Genomic DNA, 21,233 nt, shown 5'->3' with positions numbered 1-21,233 from the left:
CAAACACAGCTCCACCTTCGGCTATAAAGGAGCAAGAGTCGGAAAAAGCAATAACTTAAATGCAGTGACAAGACACATGGAAATGAGCCTTTTTGTATGAAAATCAAGTGGAGCTTAGGCTTTGCAGAACAAGCTTGATTTGAATTGTATACAGTGATTTTGGAAAGGTTATTATTGAGGGATACATATAAACAGCGAGACCCTGCATTGTGTTTGTGTGTACATTATGGATGTGTGTGGTAGTCGGCAGTGAGATCTACTATTTATCCACCTCAGTGCCCTTAAACCATGTTGAGCCTCTGTTAATATTTTAATACAGTGTTTCAAGTGTTTCTGTGTGTTTATGTGATCTCTTTACTCACTGCACCGTCTTTTTCCTTCTGTCCTTTAGGATGCTGCTTGTGGTAAGAAAAAAAAACACACACACAATCGACAAGAGATCAAGCTAAGACATCTGACAGCCACTGACTTATGAGGAGTGTCAGTCCTCGCTGCTCATCACGTCTGACCGTCAGTTGACCCCTGCATCAACGTTCAGCACTTCTGGAGAAGCTCACTTGTTGACACACCTCATCAGCCAGGCACAAGAGGCGGCAATCGAAGACAAAATAACTGAATGGGGGCTAATCGTTGCCTGAAGCTGCTGACACACAAGTAGCAACATGCTGCCACAGTTCCCAAATCCTCCACTGCACCGTTCAAAGCTGCAGTTCATTTAGAAACTTCTCAGCGATATTGCCATCTCTGTGACGAAGCAGCGGCTGTAAACACACAAAAAAAAAAGAAAAAGAAGAATTCCACAGAAACCACACAGAACGAGATCAGCGATGCTTTGGCCCATATTGTTCATTCTGCAAGCTGTCTGCACCAGCGTGGCACATGCCATGCAACATTACCCGGCGGCCTGGGGACACTATGACGTGTGCAAGTCCCAGATCTATACAGAGGAGGGCCTGGCATGGGACTACATGGCCTGTCAGCCGGAAGCCACCGACATGACAAAGTACCTGCGAGTGGCCCTCGACCCCCCAAATATCACGTGTGGAGATCCGCCAGAAACGTATTGCGCTTTGGTGAGTCGTAACCTCGCCTGTCCCCTGATGGAGACAAATGAGGCTGGAGACAGGATCTCACAGCATACTGGGTCAGGGATAGAGAGCAGTACATAACAAGGCAACGTGCTGCCGCTGCAGCAGAGATTAATGTACAGACAGATCCAGTGTGTATTAGGATACAAGTGCTAACATGCAGCATCACACACGCATGCTTGACATAGACACATGAATGGATGCTGACATGCATTAATAGATCAGATCCTGGGGATGCATTTAGACAAACATGCACAAGCAGGTGTAGAGACAGACAGATGCACACGAGCACGCACATACACACAAACCAGGACTCACAGTCGTGAATGTGCACAGACATGCATAAGTATACACACACCAGGTTATAGAGGCTGAGTTCGAGTGAACTAACACAAAATTCTGACCATATCTGACTGGTGTAGCTGAGTGTGTGTGTCATATTCTCCACAGTGCTGATGTTTTTCTTGTCACATATTTCTTCTGTGGATGGGACAATATTTTAGATACAAGGGAAAGAACATCTACTTTTTCATTTTTGTATTCTTTTGCAAAAAAATTTTGCATTCCCTGGAAAGATTTTTGTATTCTCTTGCAAAAAGTTGCAAACAATTGTAGAAATAGAACCTTATTTTTCTTCCTCCAAAATGTTTCCAAAATATTTTCACACAGTAGAAAAGCACCCACTGCCAATTTGTATTTTTTTGTCTATACAAAGTCAAAATGGCCAAAAATACTACCATGTTAAATTTTTTCACTATACAAAAAACATGCAAATGCACAGACACACAGATGACTGCAGACACACCTCATCCCCTCAAACCCCACAAATAAGTGCGCGCATGCACACACACACACACACACACACACACGCACACACATGCGCACACACACACACACACACACACACACACACACACACACACACACACAGAGGAAGGATCAGTGTTAAAAGTGACAAGGTAATAGTCCTGGCAGAGATATTGTGCACTGCATGCTTACTGCAGTGTTTTCAGCGATGTGTTTCATTGGCCCTTATCAACCATTATCAACAGTTCAACCCCAGGTTGCATTTGTTTAGAGTCACACTCAAAGTAAGCAGCAAGTACCCACAGGCTTTAAAGTGTTTTATTAGAAGTTATGTGCGTGCCCGCTGAGAGCTCCTGCAAGTAAATATTTACCAATTAAAATGGGCATCTTGAAAAGGAGAGTTTTTTTAAATTCTTGCGGCACCAGATGGCATTGAGACATTTAATGCCACTGTAGGATGAAAAAAGAGCCGGTCCCCAGTCGTGTGTGACGTTGTGCAAAGCTTTATATCAAAACAAACTGTAAAACCTTTATCAGCCCAGTAGATTATCCGGAATACGCAACATTAACGTAACACAGGGGGCGTAAAGAGCCAAACAGAGACAAAGAGAGGCACAGTGGTTGGACAGATACTTCATTTCACCACAATAATTGTCGGTAGTTAAAGATGCCTTGTGATTATCTTGACCATGTTTCCCTTTTCGTTTACGTGGAGATATAATTTCATACACAGTATACTGCAAACATGTATTTTCATACATTACACTGACAATATTTCTTTTGTGGTATTTTTTTTCATTTTCAGAGTATACAGTATATTTTTTCATTCATGAAGGTGGAGATAAAATGACTAATAGTGAATTTTGAAAATTGATTATTTACCAGTATTATAAGACTAAGGAGACTGGTCACTCACTGGTCACTTTTCACTGAATAATGTTTCCTTACCCAGTGCTTGTATTACTCTGTGTAGTTGTAACTACAGTGATTAGCCTTTATGTTGAAAGAGAGCACAGCACTATCAAATCATGTATCTGTTCTTCTTGGCAACAGTGGATGATGCGATTATAATTCAGGCACAGGGATAATGTCAGATCAATATCTGAAGTTATATTGCAGCTAAGTGTTGCAGGACTTTAGCATCTGAGTTGCTGGAGTGTTTGTTTCCATCTTGAACAAAGGGAGCAAATTTGGAAAGTTTTAGCCATGCTAGCAGAGTGGTTCTGGGGATATCGGCCTGTTTCTTGGGCAATCCAAACTATTGGATGGATTGCCATGAAATTTTATAAAGACATTCATATTCCCCAGAGCCCTGACTACAATGAATCACTGCATTTGCTTCAACCGCCGCTATAGTAGGTGAAAAATTTCACTTACATCCAGTGAAATATATCAATATCTACAAGATGGGTTGGCATAAAATTTTGCACATGGTTCCCAGATGATAACTCTTGACAACTTTGGCGATCCTTTCACTTTTCATCTAGCAACTCCTTGGCCTGAATTGTAATAACTTTGATGATGCTTTCACTTTCCAACTAGCGCCATCTTAAGGCCAAAATTTCAGTTTCAGTCCAGTAGTTTTGGCTTATCAACAAATACCTGCTAAACTATTTAGTGCTAATTAGCAAATGTTAGCATGCTGAAATGCTCAAAAGAAATGGTGAACCTGGTAAACATTTCCTGCTAAATATCTGCACATTAACATTGCCATTGTGAGCATGTTAGCTTGTTGATTTGGATGGGTTGGCCAAAATTCTCTGACCTTCTGCACTCACCAACCTAATAATTACATTTTTAATTACAAAGAAGCAGAAATTCATTCATCTTACGCCCTTTTATAGATACGTTTTCACCAAGACAACAATTGGTCAGCTAAATGGTCAATTAATCCAATTATAAGTACAAGCAGTTTAATCACTGAATTAAATTAAATGTAGAATATGTATTTGAGATAATCACTTCAGGTTTAGGAGGTATAAAGAATATTTGCAATCTCCAATGCCTCCAAACATGTGTACACTCATGCTGTAAATTGATTTCACTAAAAGATAATGCGACTTTTCAGATCTCCCTACACCTGCCAGGATGTCTGTCACCTCTGACATGCATTTGCGGTCACCATTGTCCAGGTGATCAAGAACACAGGCTTCTCCTGCACTCACTTTAACGGCTGTTGTGCGTTTGATCTGTTTACATTCTCAGCTGGCACACAGGCAGACTGACACCGGTGACCTTATCCACCGGTGCTTCCTGAGAGTTTGTAGGAGATGAGAGGAGCATGCAAATGAGCTCTTTTAGCCAATCACTAAGTTGCCTGCAGTTGCGAGCCTGGTCTAATCAGTTTCCTCAGGAGTTGGTTTGCCTCATAGTGGATGGTCAAAGAATCCTGGATAGCTCACCCCTCCCATCCCTTCTTCATCGCTCAAGGATTTTTTTTTTTGTCCAAACTGGGCTCTGCCAAATATAGTTATGACAGAGTCTGTGCTCATGAAAAGGGCATTAATCATTCAAGAGTGGATATTTTACATCTTAAGGTTCGAGGTTGTTTCCTCTTTGGATGAAATGGCAAAGATACCCTTTTTGGTTTTGGTTCACATTTCAGCTCTGTTTTCTTTTGAATGTTCTGGACAAGTGATAAAGAGAGTCCAGGATAAACAGTGTCTAGGACAGGTGTTCTGCATCAGGGAGTTAGCCCTGTTTTTATTTTTAGCTGCAGACCTTCAGGGGTTCTTCAGAATGTGTTGGTATTAAGGCTGTTCTCCTGTGGTGCACTGTGGCACTGTCACTCACTATCATTCGACACCAGTTTATGGTCTTTTTCTAACAGGCAGTGTGCAAGCATGTATGTATAATCGCATAGTTGTAATCCTTATGCTGCAATTTAAGAGAGTAGTGACAAGGTTGTATTAATTGATACATTATAATTCTTGTTATTACTTTTACAGATTTGTATAAAATTTCTTAGTCGTGCTTCCTGTTTTAATTAATGGGGAAAAGACATTTTTAATATTCAGCATTAACACAAATTATCTAATTAGACCCATTTGAACGCTCGTAGGCGAGACAATTATTAAACTATTGCACCACATGGGCCCTAATGAACAATAGCTGTTAATGCAGAAGAACGCCTGCTGAAAAACATCTGCATCTAAAAAGCTCTCATAATCACTTTTGATATGGTTACCAGACACGAGAGTGTTTTTAATTACAGCACTTCTCTCACTCTCTAAAGTCCAAATCAGGTTGGCTTTGGGGGATTTAACGGCAATTCACTAAAGTGGCAGGCCATTACATAGACTTCATTGAGAGAAGAGGTTTAATTTTCACGCACTTCAGAGTCAAACCAAATCATTTGTAGTTGCCAAGTAATGGGCATGGACATGTTTATTCCACAAAAAATAAATAAGCGTTTGGCAGATGGCTGCCACAGTGTCTTAAAATTTTCACCATCTGAATATGCTTTGTAAATAATTTCTGTTTTGTGAAGCAGACCACACTGTCAAGCACTTCTAACTGCGCCTGCCATGGTGAAGTAGTATTTGAAATAGTGCCCTGCTGATAATAGAAACTTTTCACCCAGTGGTTTGGTGGTTTGAAACATGGCAAGGCAAATCTTGGAGGAAGAAGTTGAGAGCCACTCTGTTCTCCCACAGCATTTTTAGTGATCTGGCTCTGGATCTAAATGAATGAATGCGAGCTTTGAGTCAGGTGTCATCGGCCCACATGCTCCACAGTATCTGCTGCCATGCTGATTCATCTGCGTCATGTTGGCAATTGAATAATCTGTGAGACTGATTCAGTAATGGCGTTTATTCCAGCTACTCTGAGTTTAACTGGGTAGATTCTTGTAATTCCTCTGAACTTTATTCAGTTCTCTCAGAATGGATGAAAGGAGTTTTGGCTGCCAGTTCACCACACAGCCCCCTCGGAAGCTTAGGGAGGAAAGACGAGTTGAGAGCTCCCACTAAGCTGCTCGGAGACTGCCACGTTATTGACAGTCAGTGCAGCAGACTTATCTTTGCTGGCAATGATGGGAGCCATTGTGAACTTTCAATCTATGTCTTACATGCCCACAAGAACTGACGTAACCGACTTTAGAAAGAGAAATAGATTATAGACCAGAGAAAGGGAAGTAACCTTTGCTGCATAGGCTGTGAGGTCATGAACAGAAATAGTGAATCTGCAGAATATCTCGTGCTTCAACTCCACAAAATGTGTTTATGAACTTCCAACTTGTTTTGCTTGTCAAATTTAGAAGAAATGTAATCACTGCCTGGATTCAGTTGGATTATGGGCAAAATCTTTTGTCCAATCCTGGAAAGTTCTTGAAATGTATTCTGGGTGACATTAATTTTCCAAACAAATTTATTTGCTGTTGTAGAATAGTTGCATGCCTAAGAACATAATAACAAGGTTGAATGATTACCCTGATCAGACTAAAAATCAGGATTGATCAAATCTTCATCCACCTGACTAACTCCTCTTTGAGCCTATGGCCATGTCCAAAATCACTTCCTCATTCACTCATTCTGTTAGAGTCCTAGTATAATGCACACTCAGTTAGGCTGTAGGGAGCAGTGAACTGAGGTTTGAGACACTCATGAATTGTTATCATTTTGCATCATCAATGATAGCTGTAGTGTCCCATAACTGTAATTTTTGCATCTACAGCATAAAATAAGATGCATTATAAATTGTAATTGTTAGCAGAAAATATTTTCATTTGTTAAATTGAGTGTATACATTTCACACTCAGAATCTGGATATAGAAATAAAATGTTTATAATCCTGTATATAGTGCACTATTTAGTAGATTTGATTTGATATGATTTTGGACACTGCCTCTGTCTGTGCCAAACCAGTCTGGGGCTCAATGTCATGAACAGAGTGTCAGTTTCTAGTTGCTGAAATAACCCACCAGTTCAGAGGTCAAAGCTGAAACTGCCATTGCCCCTCTTTGATCTCTGCACCCTTCCGTCTTGGGGGTGGGGGGATTCACTCATCCATATATTTGTTTGGAGACAGGGAACAGTTGGAGCGTTTAGCTTCCCGTCACCTCGGTGCCCTTGACTCTGTTCTGAACTGGCCCTGCCCAGCACATCATCACCGCACCACTGCGTACTAAGACACCGAGATGACATGCAACATGTCCCCTGACTCCAGGAGAGGGGGGGAGTCATCATTTATTCTTTCACTCGCCTGCCACCTCTTTTGTCTCCTGGCTTTTTAATTTCCTCGTCACTTGTTTTCTGTCAGCTGATGATGCATAATATCCATGCTTTGTTTGAACATGTGGAGGTTGGATGCTCCATATAAGGTGAGCACTTGACAGATAGAGATATGTCGGCATTCTTCCCTGGGATCTGTGACAGGTTAATTCTTAGAGGGTTGTAAATACAAAGACAGATGAATTATGCATAGAGATATAAAAGAAAGTGATGGGCTTTGTGGTTCGGCTATACAGTCTTTCTGGACAGCTTAACATTTGAATGCATGTTTGCTGACTGGAATTGAGTGCATATAAGTATATGCATAAGTGCTTCATTCTTTTAAATTTTTTTCAAAAGCAGACATAATACTTGAAAAGCCAGTTTTGAATATTTTTTCATAGGTGTCTGCAGGACTCTTGTTTCCTCTGAAAAAAATGATCATAATTGCAGTTTTCCTTTAGTTGCCCATAAACTGAAATTACAAGAACATCAGACTTTGTAATGCAAATGTTTGAAATCCACATACATTCTCTTACCCGTTCAAGTCACCTATTGTCTGTATTGAAAACAGAGAGCTTTATTAACAGTTCTAATTCTGTGCAGCTCTCATATCGTACAGTCCTCATATTGTATTTTCACTGACATATGATGGAACCAAGCTGCCTGGCATGGCAGACTGTCAAACATCGATGTTCTGTGAGATTATGTTTGCCCACCGTGTTTGATATGATGAGGTGGAAATGTGACACACTTTTCCACTTAACACAGCTGGGTTCGAGACACATTTAATTCAAACAACGCATGGAGTAGATTCAGCAGAACTATCTGAAGACATGGCAAAATCATTATTAAATGGCCAAGCAGTGTTACAACCCACAGAATTTTATTTTCAATCTTGTGGAAATCCTTACACCTCCAATCTTATCAGCTACGTCAGGCTGAGCTATGTGAAATCATGTTTTTCATACACAGGACATCTATAGCACTCAGGGTTTCCCACTCAGTTTTTATGAAATATAATACGAGAATTTTATTCATGAGAGGTTGGTCCACCACTTTTGGTCAAGACTGAAATATTTTGACATCTCTTGATCCATTATCATCATCATCATCATCATCATCATCATCACTATCATCCAATAGATTTGAAATCCTGTTAAACCAATTGCTCAATGACAATTGTGCACCTATATGTCAACATGGTGCCTTTGTCTATTTTGACTCTGATGAAGACACAGTAGTGTTGAAACAGTCTGTTCACACTATCAAAAGCAACAAAGTATTCGATTTAGCTGCATGCTGCTGGAAGATGTGCAGAGAACCCTTTTGCATCGTCTCAAAAACTATAGAATGTATTGTTATGCAATGTTGTACAGACATCCGTGGTTCCCAGAGGATGAATCCTACTGATGTTGGTAGTGCCACTATGAAGTTGACAGTTGGGGTTCCAAGATTAATACCTCAACAGCTATTAGATGTATCTACATGGAATTTAAAACAAGATATTTATGGTCCTCAGAGGATGGAAAGAGGAAATTTACCACTTACATTCAAGGTAGCCAGAAGATGACTTGTAATAACTTTGATATCCTGACTTTTCATGTAGCGCCATCATCTGGTTTCATCAATGGCTGCGATCAGACTGATCCATTAGATATAGAAATGCAGCTAAGATAAACACCTGGCATCTTTTATATTGAATTGAATATTGCAGTTCTTGCAGATTGCAGAATTGGTTTTTTAGTGGCCTCGTGTGCCATGAAAGGGAAACAGATTGGAAATTTTTGAACTCAAACTCCAGAAATCATGTAATGTGTTCAATCAGTGAACCAAGCCCAGTGCAATTATTTTACCAACCAACACAGTCTGTACCCAGCCTTGTCTTCAGAGTATTTGCTATTTCAGAGTCAGTTGGTGTTTTAGATATTCTCAGGTGGTTATTAATCAGCTGTAAAAAGATATGCGTGGAAGAAATATTTTACAATACAAAAAATTAGGGCACTCTTCATGAGATTTGGACATTTGAATTTTTTACACAAAATGTTTGCCTAACTTTGCTCCAGGTTTTGAAATAAACAAAGTGAAAGTGAATCAACTGCATCCCTACTTCTCATCTCTTCAGCTTCAACATCAACAAACTCTACATGGAATATTAAATCTTCTTTGTTCCCTCTAGGTTTTGAATTTAAAAGCAGGGTGACAAAGACCAATCTTGTTAGCATTTACTGGGCCTTGCTTGAGGACGCGAATCGCAGAAGATAAGATGGTATTTTGGAATGATTCAAAGGAAATCCTATTACCTCATGATATGACTCAGCTTCCTTCCTTCCCACAGTTCAGCCACATTTAACTAATTTGCTGCAGACTTACATGGCAACACATTTTTTCCGCTTCCCTGGCAAAGGCATATTACAAGCATGAATGTTTCATCTGTGAATCACTGTGTTTGTCTTACACCTCACTACACAGGAAACAATTTGTTATATCAGTGTGTGGTGCCTGTCAATACCAATGAGACAGTAGTTCTTAGAGAGCGACAGTCATGAGCTTTCAAGGAAGCACTTTCGTAGAGATGACATTGTTGTGGTGACCAGTGGACTTAAGCTACTTTTAGTTTGAAAACCCTCCTCAGAGGTTTCTGTGCTTCCTGTTTTTGCCATGTCCATCGCAGCTCTTCTACCTTTTCAATAATGAAATAAAAGGGTAACTGGACTCTCCACACTGTAATTTTAAAAATAAAAGGAATTCCATGACCATTAAATTGAATTCTTTTTGCTCTCACAGCCTTCAGTGCTTGTACATCCATTCAGCTTTCTTTTATGTTTGACAAGCTGAATGGGCTTCTTGTAAGATATACAGTAATTGAATTACTCAAAAACTATTTGGCAGGCTAGCTCTCAGTTGCTGCCCGAAAAAAATTCAACTTGGCTCACCCATTTGCCAAAGTTTTTTTTTTTTTTTGCAGGGAAGTGCATGTGCGTGTGAAGGACTTCCCCTCCCTCAAGACACTGTCTGTAATTTTAGCCAGACTGAGGAGTGTCAAGCAATCAAGCAGTGCTCTCATGGGAGAGGGACACTTTGAAAGCTTTAACCTGAAAAATATGTGTTGCTAGGAATACAGCTGTGCTACAAATTCAGACATTTAAAAATGTTTCACCTATTTAACATAATAACATAACATCTTGAATATTATACAATTATAATATTATACATTAAGACAAAATTGTAGTTTCTATTGTAGCGCCCTTGTGAAAACATATTTTGGATATGGTTCCAATGTGCATTAGCTATCAGCAAGTATGATGCTAAACTGCTTTCTTTCCAAGAGTCAATTAAGAAAATGTATATTATTCTCATGTCTTCGAGTTAAGTACAGAGCTACAGTCAAAACGTGGTTGGCCTAGCTTAGCTTAAAGACTGGAAGCACACACAACTACCATAGGCTGTGGATTTCTTCAAATACAACTCTTCTTTATGATGTCTATTTAACCTTGACAAAAACAGAAATGTAAAAATGACAATTTGTGATTTCAGAGTTTAGTCTATGAACCATTTCTCTTTTCCCAGTGCTTCTCTGTAGCATCTCTGGCTAAAGCTTGGGCATGTAACTTCCCCTAAAATTACTTTTTGTGTTGCTTAGGAGTTAAATAAGAAGACTGCTACCACTGTCATGACTTTGCATATGGAGCTGGAACTATAGTTAGCTTAGCTTAGCATATAGACTGGAAACAGAGGGAGACAGCTAGCCTGGCTCTATCCAAAGCTTTAAAAAATCTGTCTGCTAGCATTTTTAAAGCTCACTGCTACAACATATTGTGTTGGTTTAAGCCTTTAACAAACAGAAATTAGGAAACTATAAGTTGTGGGTTTTACGGGGAGTTACATGCTTACATGTCTTGACAAGGCCACTGACTTTCAGGAGTGCAGTCTTTTTTTCTTTTTTTTTAACCTCTGGACAGAGCCAAGCTAGTCTTCCCCCTGCTAAGCTAATCACCCTGCTGACTCTTGGTACATATTTTACATACAGATACGAGAGAGGCATCAATCTTCTCATTTAACTCAGCAAGACAGCAAGTGTATTTATCAACATGTACAACTCATCCTTAAAAGCAACAAGCTACGCTGTGTTAATTTTTAAGCTTTACAGATGCTGGTAGAGGTATTTTCTAACTTTGGACAGGCAGGCAAGCTGTTTCCCTGTCCCTCTAGTTATTATAATAAGCTAGGCTAAAAACATCACCAGTACAACTCTGTAATTACTAGACAGACATGAGACTGTGATGAGATCTATGTTTTCATCTTACTCTTAGGAAAAGAAAACAAATAAGCATATTTCTCAAAATGTTGAACTATTCGTTCAAGGTGTTAATATGTACAGTGCACCAACTTTGAATTGTGTTACCTCTAAAATCCAAGGAAGTCAAAACGCAGGCTGTGTTTTTTTTATTTATTTATTTTTGAAAAGGTCAAGCCTTTCAATGGAGAGTTTTATGGGGGTTTTTTTGTTTGTTTTTGATTTTGAGAATTCATGAACTATGTTGAAGGGGCAAGAAATGAAATAGGGAAACAGTGGCAAGATGACAGGCAACTGTTGCGACCCACCTCCCCTTAGGAAACCCAGCCATCATGTTGTCAGGCCATATCGATCTCCGAGAAAGAGTGAAAGAGACTGTGGTGTAGAGAGAGAGAGAGAGGTGTGGAGAGAGGTAGGGATGAAAGTACAGAAGGGAAAAATGGTCGTTTACAAAAGTGGCTGGTGTGATTTTATCATGCTCAGTGAAAGGGTGACATTTCAGTAATGCTTTATTCCTCACTTTGGCATTTCAAATTAATAAAAGCCTCTAATAACTATGCAGATTGAAAAAGATGGAGGAGGAGTTGACACGCTATGAGCTAACACACTGATGAACAATGCAGCAATTTCACTCTCGCTCTTTTTTTTCTCCACTCTCAATTTCATCCCAGTTTCTATGAATTTCTCTGCGATGACCCCTGCATCTCATTTTAAATGGCTGAGAACTGAGACTGTGTCCTTAGAACACTTGGAATCCCTCAGTGGCAGATTTTAATCAGTTTAAAATCTCTTATATGAAGCTAGCAAGAGTCAAAATCAATAATGCAATGATTTTAGTACAGTTTATCAGTATATTGTTAGGATGGACATGTGGTAACAAATGGATAACACTTTCATTTTTATTTTGGTTTTAAATTGTTTCACAACATGGTGCCAGTGTCTAATCTAAAACCAGTTTCACATGTTTCCACCAAAAAAAGTCACAAAATAGCTCGAACCACTGATGTCAGTGACTATGGGAGGAGGGAAAAGCAAGACACTCTTCATCATTTTGGGAAAATATAAGCAAAAGCAGCAACAGCACTGCAAGATGTAATGACTAGATTTATAAAAAAGCATGTAAAACAATTACGTTTCGTCAGCCATGATTTCTTTCCAACTGAAATTACCCCAACTTCTGCTACGTAACTTTCTTCTTCTTCTGAGGTTTATTGTCGGCTGTCAAACAACACAAAAACACAAAAATTGCCCATTACTGCCACCAACTGGTATTAACTGGTAATGTTTGATTTTCAAACTGTCGAAATTAAATTGATAACCCATAAACTTTATATATGAACATATAGCTCTGTTGTATTTTGTCAACTTATAGTTAGTAAAATATTGTATAAAATTACATTTGTTATAAGTTCAAAACCTAATTTTTGTTGCATATATGACATGCATACATGACACTGAACATAAATGGGGGACGACACTGACATATGGGTAGCCTACCCATTACACATCTTACAGCATATGAATCTTGTCAAATGGATGAGATCAACTTTATCCAGAGTGTGAATATTTTTAGCACAGCTAACGCCAATGAGAATCAAACTATCAACCTCTGGCATTGTTAGTGCCGTGCCCTATTTGTACAGGATCAAAAGAGAAGCCTGTAAATTCATCTGATGTGTTTGTTTGACACACACACATATCTGCCTGTGTTAAGTATTCCGTCTAAAGTATCTTGAGAAGAAAGATATCAATTTTTACCACACAAGCAGGCGGTGTTTTATCCACAGGCTGCTTTGGAATACAGAGTGCCGCAAAGAGAGAGACCAAGCAAAGAGAATTAAACATCCTCTCATTATAGCAATGTTAAAGCTTTTTATTGAATCCTGACATCAGAGGGAATCTAATCCCTCACACGACCAAGCTCTCTCTCTCTCACACACACACACACACACACACACTCACACTAATACACAGGAAAAATATACAGGTATACATAAATACACAAAAACAACAAATACACATGTACAAATCACTTTGATGCAGCTCTCTGTACATACACACACAGATTCACACACAAACCCAAATGCACACACTCATGAAAGCTCACTACCACCATCCCCCATGATAATAAGGTGGTGTTAAATTTACCCCAGTGGGACTCTGCCACATGGGACAGATAATGAGGCCAGGTGTTAATTAATGTGGAGTACGTTTCCCCTTGTCTGCTGACGCCCTATGAATCCCAATCAAGGCTGCGTCCGTGGATTGCGGCGCGTTTGATTTGCCAAGCAGTGTACTTCAAAAGGCCAGACTGGCTGTGCTGCAGTCCTCAAAAGGGACTGCTTTGGCAAGGGCTACATTCCAAAGGGCGGAGTGCTTGGCATGTGGCAAATCGAAACATGAGCGCCGGGAGAAGTTTGTGTTTTTGTTTTGATCAGACATCTGCGCCAATAGCAAGTTACAGCCGTCACCTCTGCACCCTCTGATGTACTGCTCACTTCACCCACCTGATGCAAATGTTTTCATTTTGTTTGCTGCGTGCAGCCTCGCACATGACACTTAAATGGAAGATACTGATGTCTTTGCAAGTTTTACCTCCTTAACTACAACTCATGAATACTCTACATTTTGTTAAGAATTTTTGAATGCATTTAGTACAGTCTTAGATTATTTTGTGATTATGCCAAGCAACCACATGGTCTGTGTTCATTTCTGTACAATTTGGCATATCACTCTGCCAACCTAAACAGTTATATTACTATGTCTACAGGCATTTTGCAAAGTATTAAGTACAGTATTTGCCATCTAAATACAAAATGGACATTTTAAATAAACAGCTAATCCGCAAACAGGAGAAGTTGATCTATAAAATAAACCTCCACAGAAATAAATCACATATGTCACTTGCTTGTGTAATCAGTCACAGTGAGCATCAAAAGGGGCACTTCACTCATTTTACATATATGTTTAGCATAGCTAAAGCCGATATGACTCAGACCTACAAGTCTAGCATTATTAGTATTGTGATCTATCTCCACAGGATCAAAGTTTGTCCTATACCAGACACTAAATATCAGGATCTCTCAGCCTCTGCTGTTTTTTTAATTTGTCTGTTGCAAATCTCCATACTTTGTGAAGTGCTATACTAAATTGATGTAGTGCAGATTGACATGAAAAGTCTGTACTGAATTAACTTTTTTTGACCAAAATAACTTCTGATACCTTAAAATGGAGCAATATTTCATTATGAAACATCTTCACATGTTACAACTGTAGATGAGCAGTTCAACCTGTGTTTATGCTTTTCCTGATCATTTAATTTTTTGGATAAATGAAGGGATGCAGCTATATCAAAATAAAAAGAAAAAAAATGTAAGAAAAAATAAAGAACCTTGTGTAAGAGAGATTTTATTTTTAATCACCTTGAGACCCTTCAATATTATCCTGGGACCGCCAGGTTGACAATCACTGGATTACATCAGAAAGGTTGGGCTACTTCATTTTCTAAATATGCAGTGGTTGTCTGTAATGGCAGGAAAAGCACATCTCAATTTCTGTTAAGTGTATGTGATTTGTAGTACATGGCTTAAAACACCCATAACCACAGGTATAGCCTTTGAAAATGCATGGACGTCAATTATTTTGAGGCTAACACTCACATGTTCTGGCCATTTAGGCTATCAAGATAATCATGTACGATGGTATTTCTTGGATGTGCATGATATTGAATTGCCATTATCTGTTGTCAGGTCTCTGACATTCATAACCCTCCAACCTCAGATATGATATGATGGAGCACTCACAGGTCAGATGTGCAATCCTCTTGTCCTTCATTCCTCTGAAGGTCAGAGCAATGAAAAGCCTGGCTCTGTTGTGAGCCACTTCTGGCCCTGACTGCAGGTCATTAAAGCTCTATTGAGTTTCTGCCAAAGCTCTGACTCTCCCAATATCTCACCATGGCTCATCTCAGCTGTCTCTTCCGTCAGGGTTTATACCAAGCCCTGAAAGGATCAACACCCAGTCTGAGTGTTCACTATACACTTGAGCATTCCCTCCTCTGAAAAGTCGACCTAGATCTACTTTGATATCATCCATTTTGGCCTGTCGTCTGTGTATCACCACAAACATATGATCCTCAGTTATATCAAGGTACTGTGCGAGTGCGCTGCAAAGAGAACTTGCCTTTTCCACTGACTGGAAGTTGAGAATTTATTGTGGTCTCTGATGGGCATCGTGTGATTTTGTCAAGCAGTGCATCAGCTCAAATCATCATTATTTTTGTTGTCCTGGATCAACTCCCCAAACACTGAATCACAGCCGAGTGAAATCACCAAGCTGACATTTGTCAATTTTCTCCTCCTCTGGTGCGCCACGTGAATGAGGATGGACATCCGGAGGTGTGATAGAGGGGGTTTGGGCCAGCGACAGGTCTGCAGGTGTGATGCAGGTTAGGAGGTGTAAGGCCAAGTAGGATCATGGGCTGATTAATCCAGCAACACCTCAGGTCCAGTGGGAGAGACTTCTCACAGCCACAGAGCCTTTGTAGTGAGGCAGTTACTGAGGGCTCAGCATAAAACTAGCAAAGCACACACAGGTCACAGACTCATTGATGTCATATTACTGTATGTTTTACATTGTAGCTTTACCTTGAATGGTAAACAGGTAAATAGAAACAAAAAGGGAATTAAAGTTTATTACCAAATGATTGCTGAGATTGGGGAATGCAGTGACATTGCTATAAGAAAATCAAAGATGATCACGTCACCAAGAGATTAACTTATTTGGATGACAAAATGGAAGTGAATGGTAAAATAATTACCCAGACTGTCTGTAAACATCCATCACAGTTAAGAGACCAACTTTCTAATTCCAATGTTGACCTGTGAAATGACTTGAATTCCTTCGCCTCAAGGGGGTTGTTAGACATTTCGGTTGCTCTCATATTTGCTTATATCTCCAAATAAAGTGGTTTAAATCATCTGGATAAACGAAAGTGGTAAACAACTTTCCTCTCACCACACATGTTTTTAGCTCCCTTGTACCAACATCAGCGTTTTCATAGATCTCAGTGGTTACTTTGTTGTGTACAGTGTTGAAATTACCATGAAGAAGACCTAAAGAAGTTATACAAAAACGAGGATTATCCTTCAAAGTCAAGTATTTACTAATTCAAATCATATTCATGATTTTAAAAAGTTTCACAGAATTGTATCTAAAGAAATTTAATGTCGTATAAACAGTGCCAAATGAAAAAAAACCAACAACTTTATGGAAAGAGAGAAATAGAGGATAAAGAAACAGTGAGAGAGGATGGTTGTACAGATGATCATCATTTTCATCTTCATTATCATCATCATCATCATCATCATCATCATCATCATCATCATCAACAATCTGCATTGGAAATGCACTGCCATTCTTTCTCATCTTAAATAAACATTGCATACAGTATTTACTGTATATTTGCTTGTGCTGCTTTTGTGTAGGTGAGAACATTGGAGGAAACTCCAGTTAAATGAGTCGTTATTTTATTGTCTAACAATTTGATTTAGTATAATTGCTGCAACTATAACTGACAATATAAATATCATTATTATACCCTTCCAGTATTGTGGCATAGGATTGAACTGCTGTGCAATTTGTGCACTGAGTGATATCTTTATATGCTGTGGGTCTCTGTTTATACCCATAAATAAATAAAATAAATTACCCCCCTAGACTGTTTGGTAATTGATAGCATAATATTTCTTCTTTTTTCCTGAAAAGTGGTCATCACTCAAATAAAGTCAAGCCAATTAATTTAGAAAGCATGCACTGTGCAAAGCTGCCTCAGAGCAACCCTGTCTCCTAGAAATTACATGTATATACAACTAAAGCAACAGCGAATATGCCTTGCGACCGGATTACATTTTCTATTAACGTAATGAGAAATAATAACAAGCTTGAATTAAAGGAGATGGCTGGAGTGGGAGAATGAGGTGAGTTCAGTTTGTGATCTGAGCTTCAAGTCCAGGAATCTGTCAGCTAAACTGATTGGTTGGATTGCCTGCACCCATCCTTCAACAGCAGCCGTCACTGGCCCTGGGAATTTATCTGCCGAGCCACCTCTCGTGTCAAAAGGCACATCAACAGGAGGTTGCGCTCTGTCAGTCTCGTAGGCCATATGTCACTCATTTAAACATCTGCCTCACATCATATCATCATGTGCCTGTGTGTGTGTGTGTGTGTGTGTGTGTGTGTGTGTGTGTGTGTGTGTGTGTGTGTTTAGTGTTTGCATGGATTTTTGTATGATGTGTGCATTCCCACAATTTTTTGACATATTCTATGTGGGTGTTAGGAGAAAACATCAATCGCTGTATATTTTGTGAATTTGTGTGACAGCATTTCAAAGATTTTATTGATTTAATTGGTGTGGAACAGATATATATTCTTTTTTGTGCTGTATGTTCTGTCATGGCTCATTGATTCCTATAAACTATTGAACACAACCATGAATTTACAAATGAATATCCACTAAGCCTTCATGGTTGAAGAGTTGAGGAGCTGAATGTCCGGATTGCTTTATATTCCAGCGAATGACATTTGGATTCACATTCCCAGCTCAAGTCTCTCGCTGTCTCTGTCTCCCTTGTTCTCTTGCTCTCCTACTGTGTGTGACACCCTGATATTGGATTGACCTTATAGGCTGCAGAGATTGGGACATCATTAGCTGCGAAACAGCCGCAGACTTGCTGCTCAGACCTCCTGCACTAAGCCACTGCCCCCGGACGGATCATATAGCATTGATAGAAACCAGCTGGGCTTGGTTACAGGAGTCATGGTGGCAAAAGAGATGTCAGCCATACCAATAAGAGACAGGCCATTAGAAGCCCCGCAGCACTGTACTGTAGGTTATGTACTGTAATGTAAGTAAGTGCTGAATTGAATTAGGAAGACAATGTGACTGCTATGGCAGGAACTGGTGGGGACCCTTTCAACATACAAATAAAATACATTTTGTGTGTCGGTGAACAAAGTTTATTAAAAAAAGGTGAAACATTTAAAGCAGTGTAAGCTACATAACACTTTTGATCCTTGGGTGGGGGATTAAGTATTACAGCAGCATATGAAACAGACTGGAGAGGCATTGTATGTCGGAACAGGATAACACGGTAACAGTTTATTTCTGTTCAGTCTGTTATTTCAGAACAATTTTTGAATGTCCTGAAAGTTTCCTGTAAGGTTACAGGAAAAGTAAAGAAATAGCTCCGAGACAGGTATTTTAATTAATTCATTTATCTGTGTTGATTTCCAGAGGAATTTCTTTGAAAGAACTGCTTCGTTTAAATCCTTTAAATACTTAGAGATTTTGTTATTCACCTGTAGACAAATTTCACATTTCTGCCTATTTAGCTGACTAAAAGTCTCAAGGTTATGTTCTCTTAGCATTGGAATTAGTTGGACCAATCAAACGGTTTTAACTAATTAGTATGAAATTACATGTTTCATTTTCAGGACACTTATGTGGACAACATTTGGAAAATTAGGACTGTACAGACTTAAAATAAAGGGTTACCAAAAATTAATTAATTATACACATATAATATCTTGTAGGTTTTAAAACAGTGTAAATGTCCTAATTGTTCCAGAAGAAAGCAACAGAGCAAATATATATCTTTATGTATTCAGAATAATAAAATACAATATGAAATAGCTGTTATTAAAGGGTAATCCACTGATTTAGTATTCCACTTCCATAAAGTTAGGGGATTTTTTGGAGACAGATTTTTAAAAAGAGGGGTCGAAACTGAAGCAGCACAGGCCAAGATATCCTGACTTTTAGTCCCTAGAATGGGTCCAGCTCCAAAAATACTGAATCCCACAACTCCCACAATGCAGCTCACCAGCTGATAGACTACCATGGCCCGGTTAATTGCCCATGTCATTCAGTCTCTGTGTCTCTAGCTTTCTGTTATAAATTTCTCCAAGCCCATGTTGACATCACCAGGACATCATAGAATATATTCTGCAATTGTGTGTAAAGCAACCGTTGGAGCGACCCTGCATATGAAGTGTATATATATATATATTATATATATATATTATATTTATATATTTATTACGCATGTGATAACACAACTGAATACAGTAGCAGGGCAAAGCGTTTATTGATGAGATAGTATTATACAATTAGGTAATTGTGATAATTATGTAATATAATACCATACAAGTGTAATGATAATTATTTTAATAATAATAATTAACAGTATGCATATGATCTTAACATTTCAGAGTGAAAAATAGTGTTATGCTCAAAAATCTAGTTACATCATCAACATGTTACATTTTGGTTAGATGTGACATTAGAATAACCTATAACTAATACTTTCATGGCTGCAATTCTTTTTCAAGCATGAGTTACATTTTTCAGGTGGTCGATATCTAATTTTGGTACAAAACTCTTGTTTCTCTCTAATTCTTTTCTCACTATCTCCCTCTCCCACAGCCATGATCACAGGTAAAGGATCAAGCTGAGAGGGATTATTGTTTTTCAATAGCTTCCCTCCGGCATAGTACTGAAGCCCTGGGTCTTAAATGACCACAGAAGGTATTGATCTTCATAAGGCACTGTTTTTGTTGTTAAATAACCACCGCAGGAAATTCGATGAAAGGTCCTGACCTTTCTCTATCATTTCACCTACACTGGGGCTATAGCTATCCAGTATGGTGGGGTTTACTGTGAAAGAGTAAATACCGTACATGTCACTTATTGTTCGATTGGAAAAGTGCCTTCGCATTATTGAGTGTTATTAACGACAGAAGGGTCAGCCAGCCAGCTCCCATATGCGAACGGGCTCCTCGGTTAGAATGATCAGTTCCCTGAAGGCCTGAAGTCGGGGTAGGCAGCGAGAGAATGATTATGGATTGAATTTATGACTGCTTTCCACTGGTCTCTGAACACTTCTTCTGCTGGCGGGATGAAGCAAATTTCTCTCTCTTTAAAGCTTCTATTTACTCTGCTTCTCACTGTTCAGCTGGGAAATCGTTTTTCTCATTAGCCACGGATGCTGCGGTCTGAGTTCTTTATATTGTCTGTGAATAAGGCTCCCATTTCGGAAGATGCAGAGGCAGCCACCCCACTGCTCCCCTGAACCTAACCGTGAAAACAAATGAAACAAATATAAGTGAAAATTCATGCTCTTGAATGACAACAGGGAAATCTCAATGTCTGTGTCTCCCTCCCTCTCCATGTACTGTCAAGGTCTGAGCTCTGAGCAGACCTCCAAGGCTGTTCAAGCACAAGAAGGGAACGTAACGAGCCTCAGCACACATCATTGGTAAATAGTTGACACAAGTACAATGTATTGTCCCCGTGGCCATACTCAGGCAGCCACCATCCTCCCGATTACCCCTTAACTCCTTCTTTCACATCTCTCTCTCTTTCCGTGTTTCTGTTTTCAGCCTACAGTATGGCCTTTCAAGCTTCATGTTGGCTCGGCATGTGTGTGGGTGTGCATGGGCGTGAGAGGAGAATGCAACTAAGATTATCCTTTAAAAAAAAAAAAAAAAAAAAGACCAAACATAAAGCCCCAGAAAGAAAACACACACACACTCACAGCAAAAAAAAAAAGGTATACTTATTTTACATTCTCTCTTCCTACTCTCCCACTCTCTGTCTTAGCAGCATAACCCTTATTACCCTCCTAATTGGATAATGCAACACTCCTTTGAGTCAGGCCTAGTGACCCACAATCCCTCAGCCTTGTTCTACCACATCGCATAGTTATCGCTTCTAGCTGAGGAGCAAGTTTGCTGATAGCATATCACAGTCCCACAGGAAATAAAACGGAC

The 21,233-nt window shown here is 39.3% G+C and overlaps 1 protein-coding gene across 2 annotated transcripts in view; it reads left to right on the top strand.

The window, feature by feature from the left end:
* The first annotated feature begins 395 nt into the window (after positions 1 to 395).
* LOC111655866 (netrin-G1-like) overlaps positions 396 to 21,233 on the top strand; it is a 56,999-nt gene continuing 36,161 nt past the window's right edge. For both annotated transcript variants that reach the window (XM_023407403.2, XM_023407402.2), the window contains exon 1: positions 396 to 1,073. In XM_023407403.2, coding sequence (XP_023263171.1) covers positions 828 to 1,073 — 246 coding nt within the window. In that variant the 5' untranslated portion in view covers positions 396 to 827. The remainder of the gene's footprint in view (positions 1,074 to 21,233) is intronic.

This window comes from Seriola lalandi, unplaced genomic scaffold (genome assembly GCF_002814215.2).
Source record: "Seriola lalandi dorsalis isolate HSWRI2012SDOR001 ecotype SW California unplaced genomic scaffold, Sedor1 jcf7180002054334, whole genome shotgun sequence".
NCBI classification, from domain to species: domain Eukaryota; kingdom Metazoa; phylum Chordata; class Actinopteri; order Carangiformes; family Carangidae; genus Seriola; species Seriola lalandi.
Note: the sequence above shows the minus strand (reverse complement) of the source record. Positions and strands in the feature narration are given on the sequence as shown.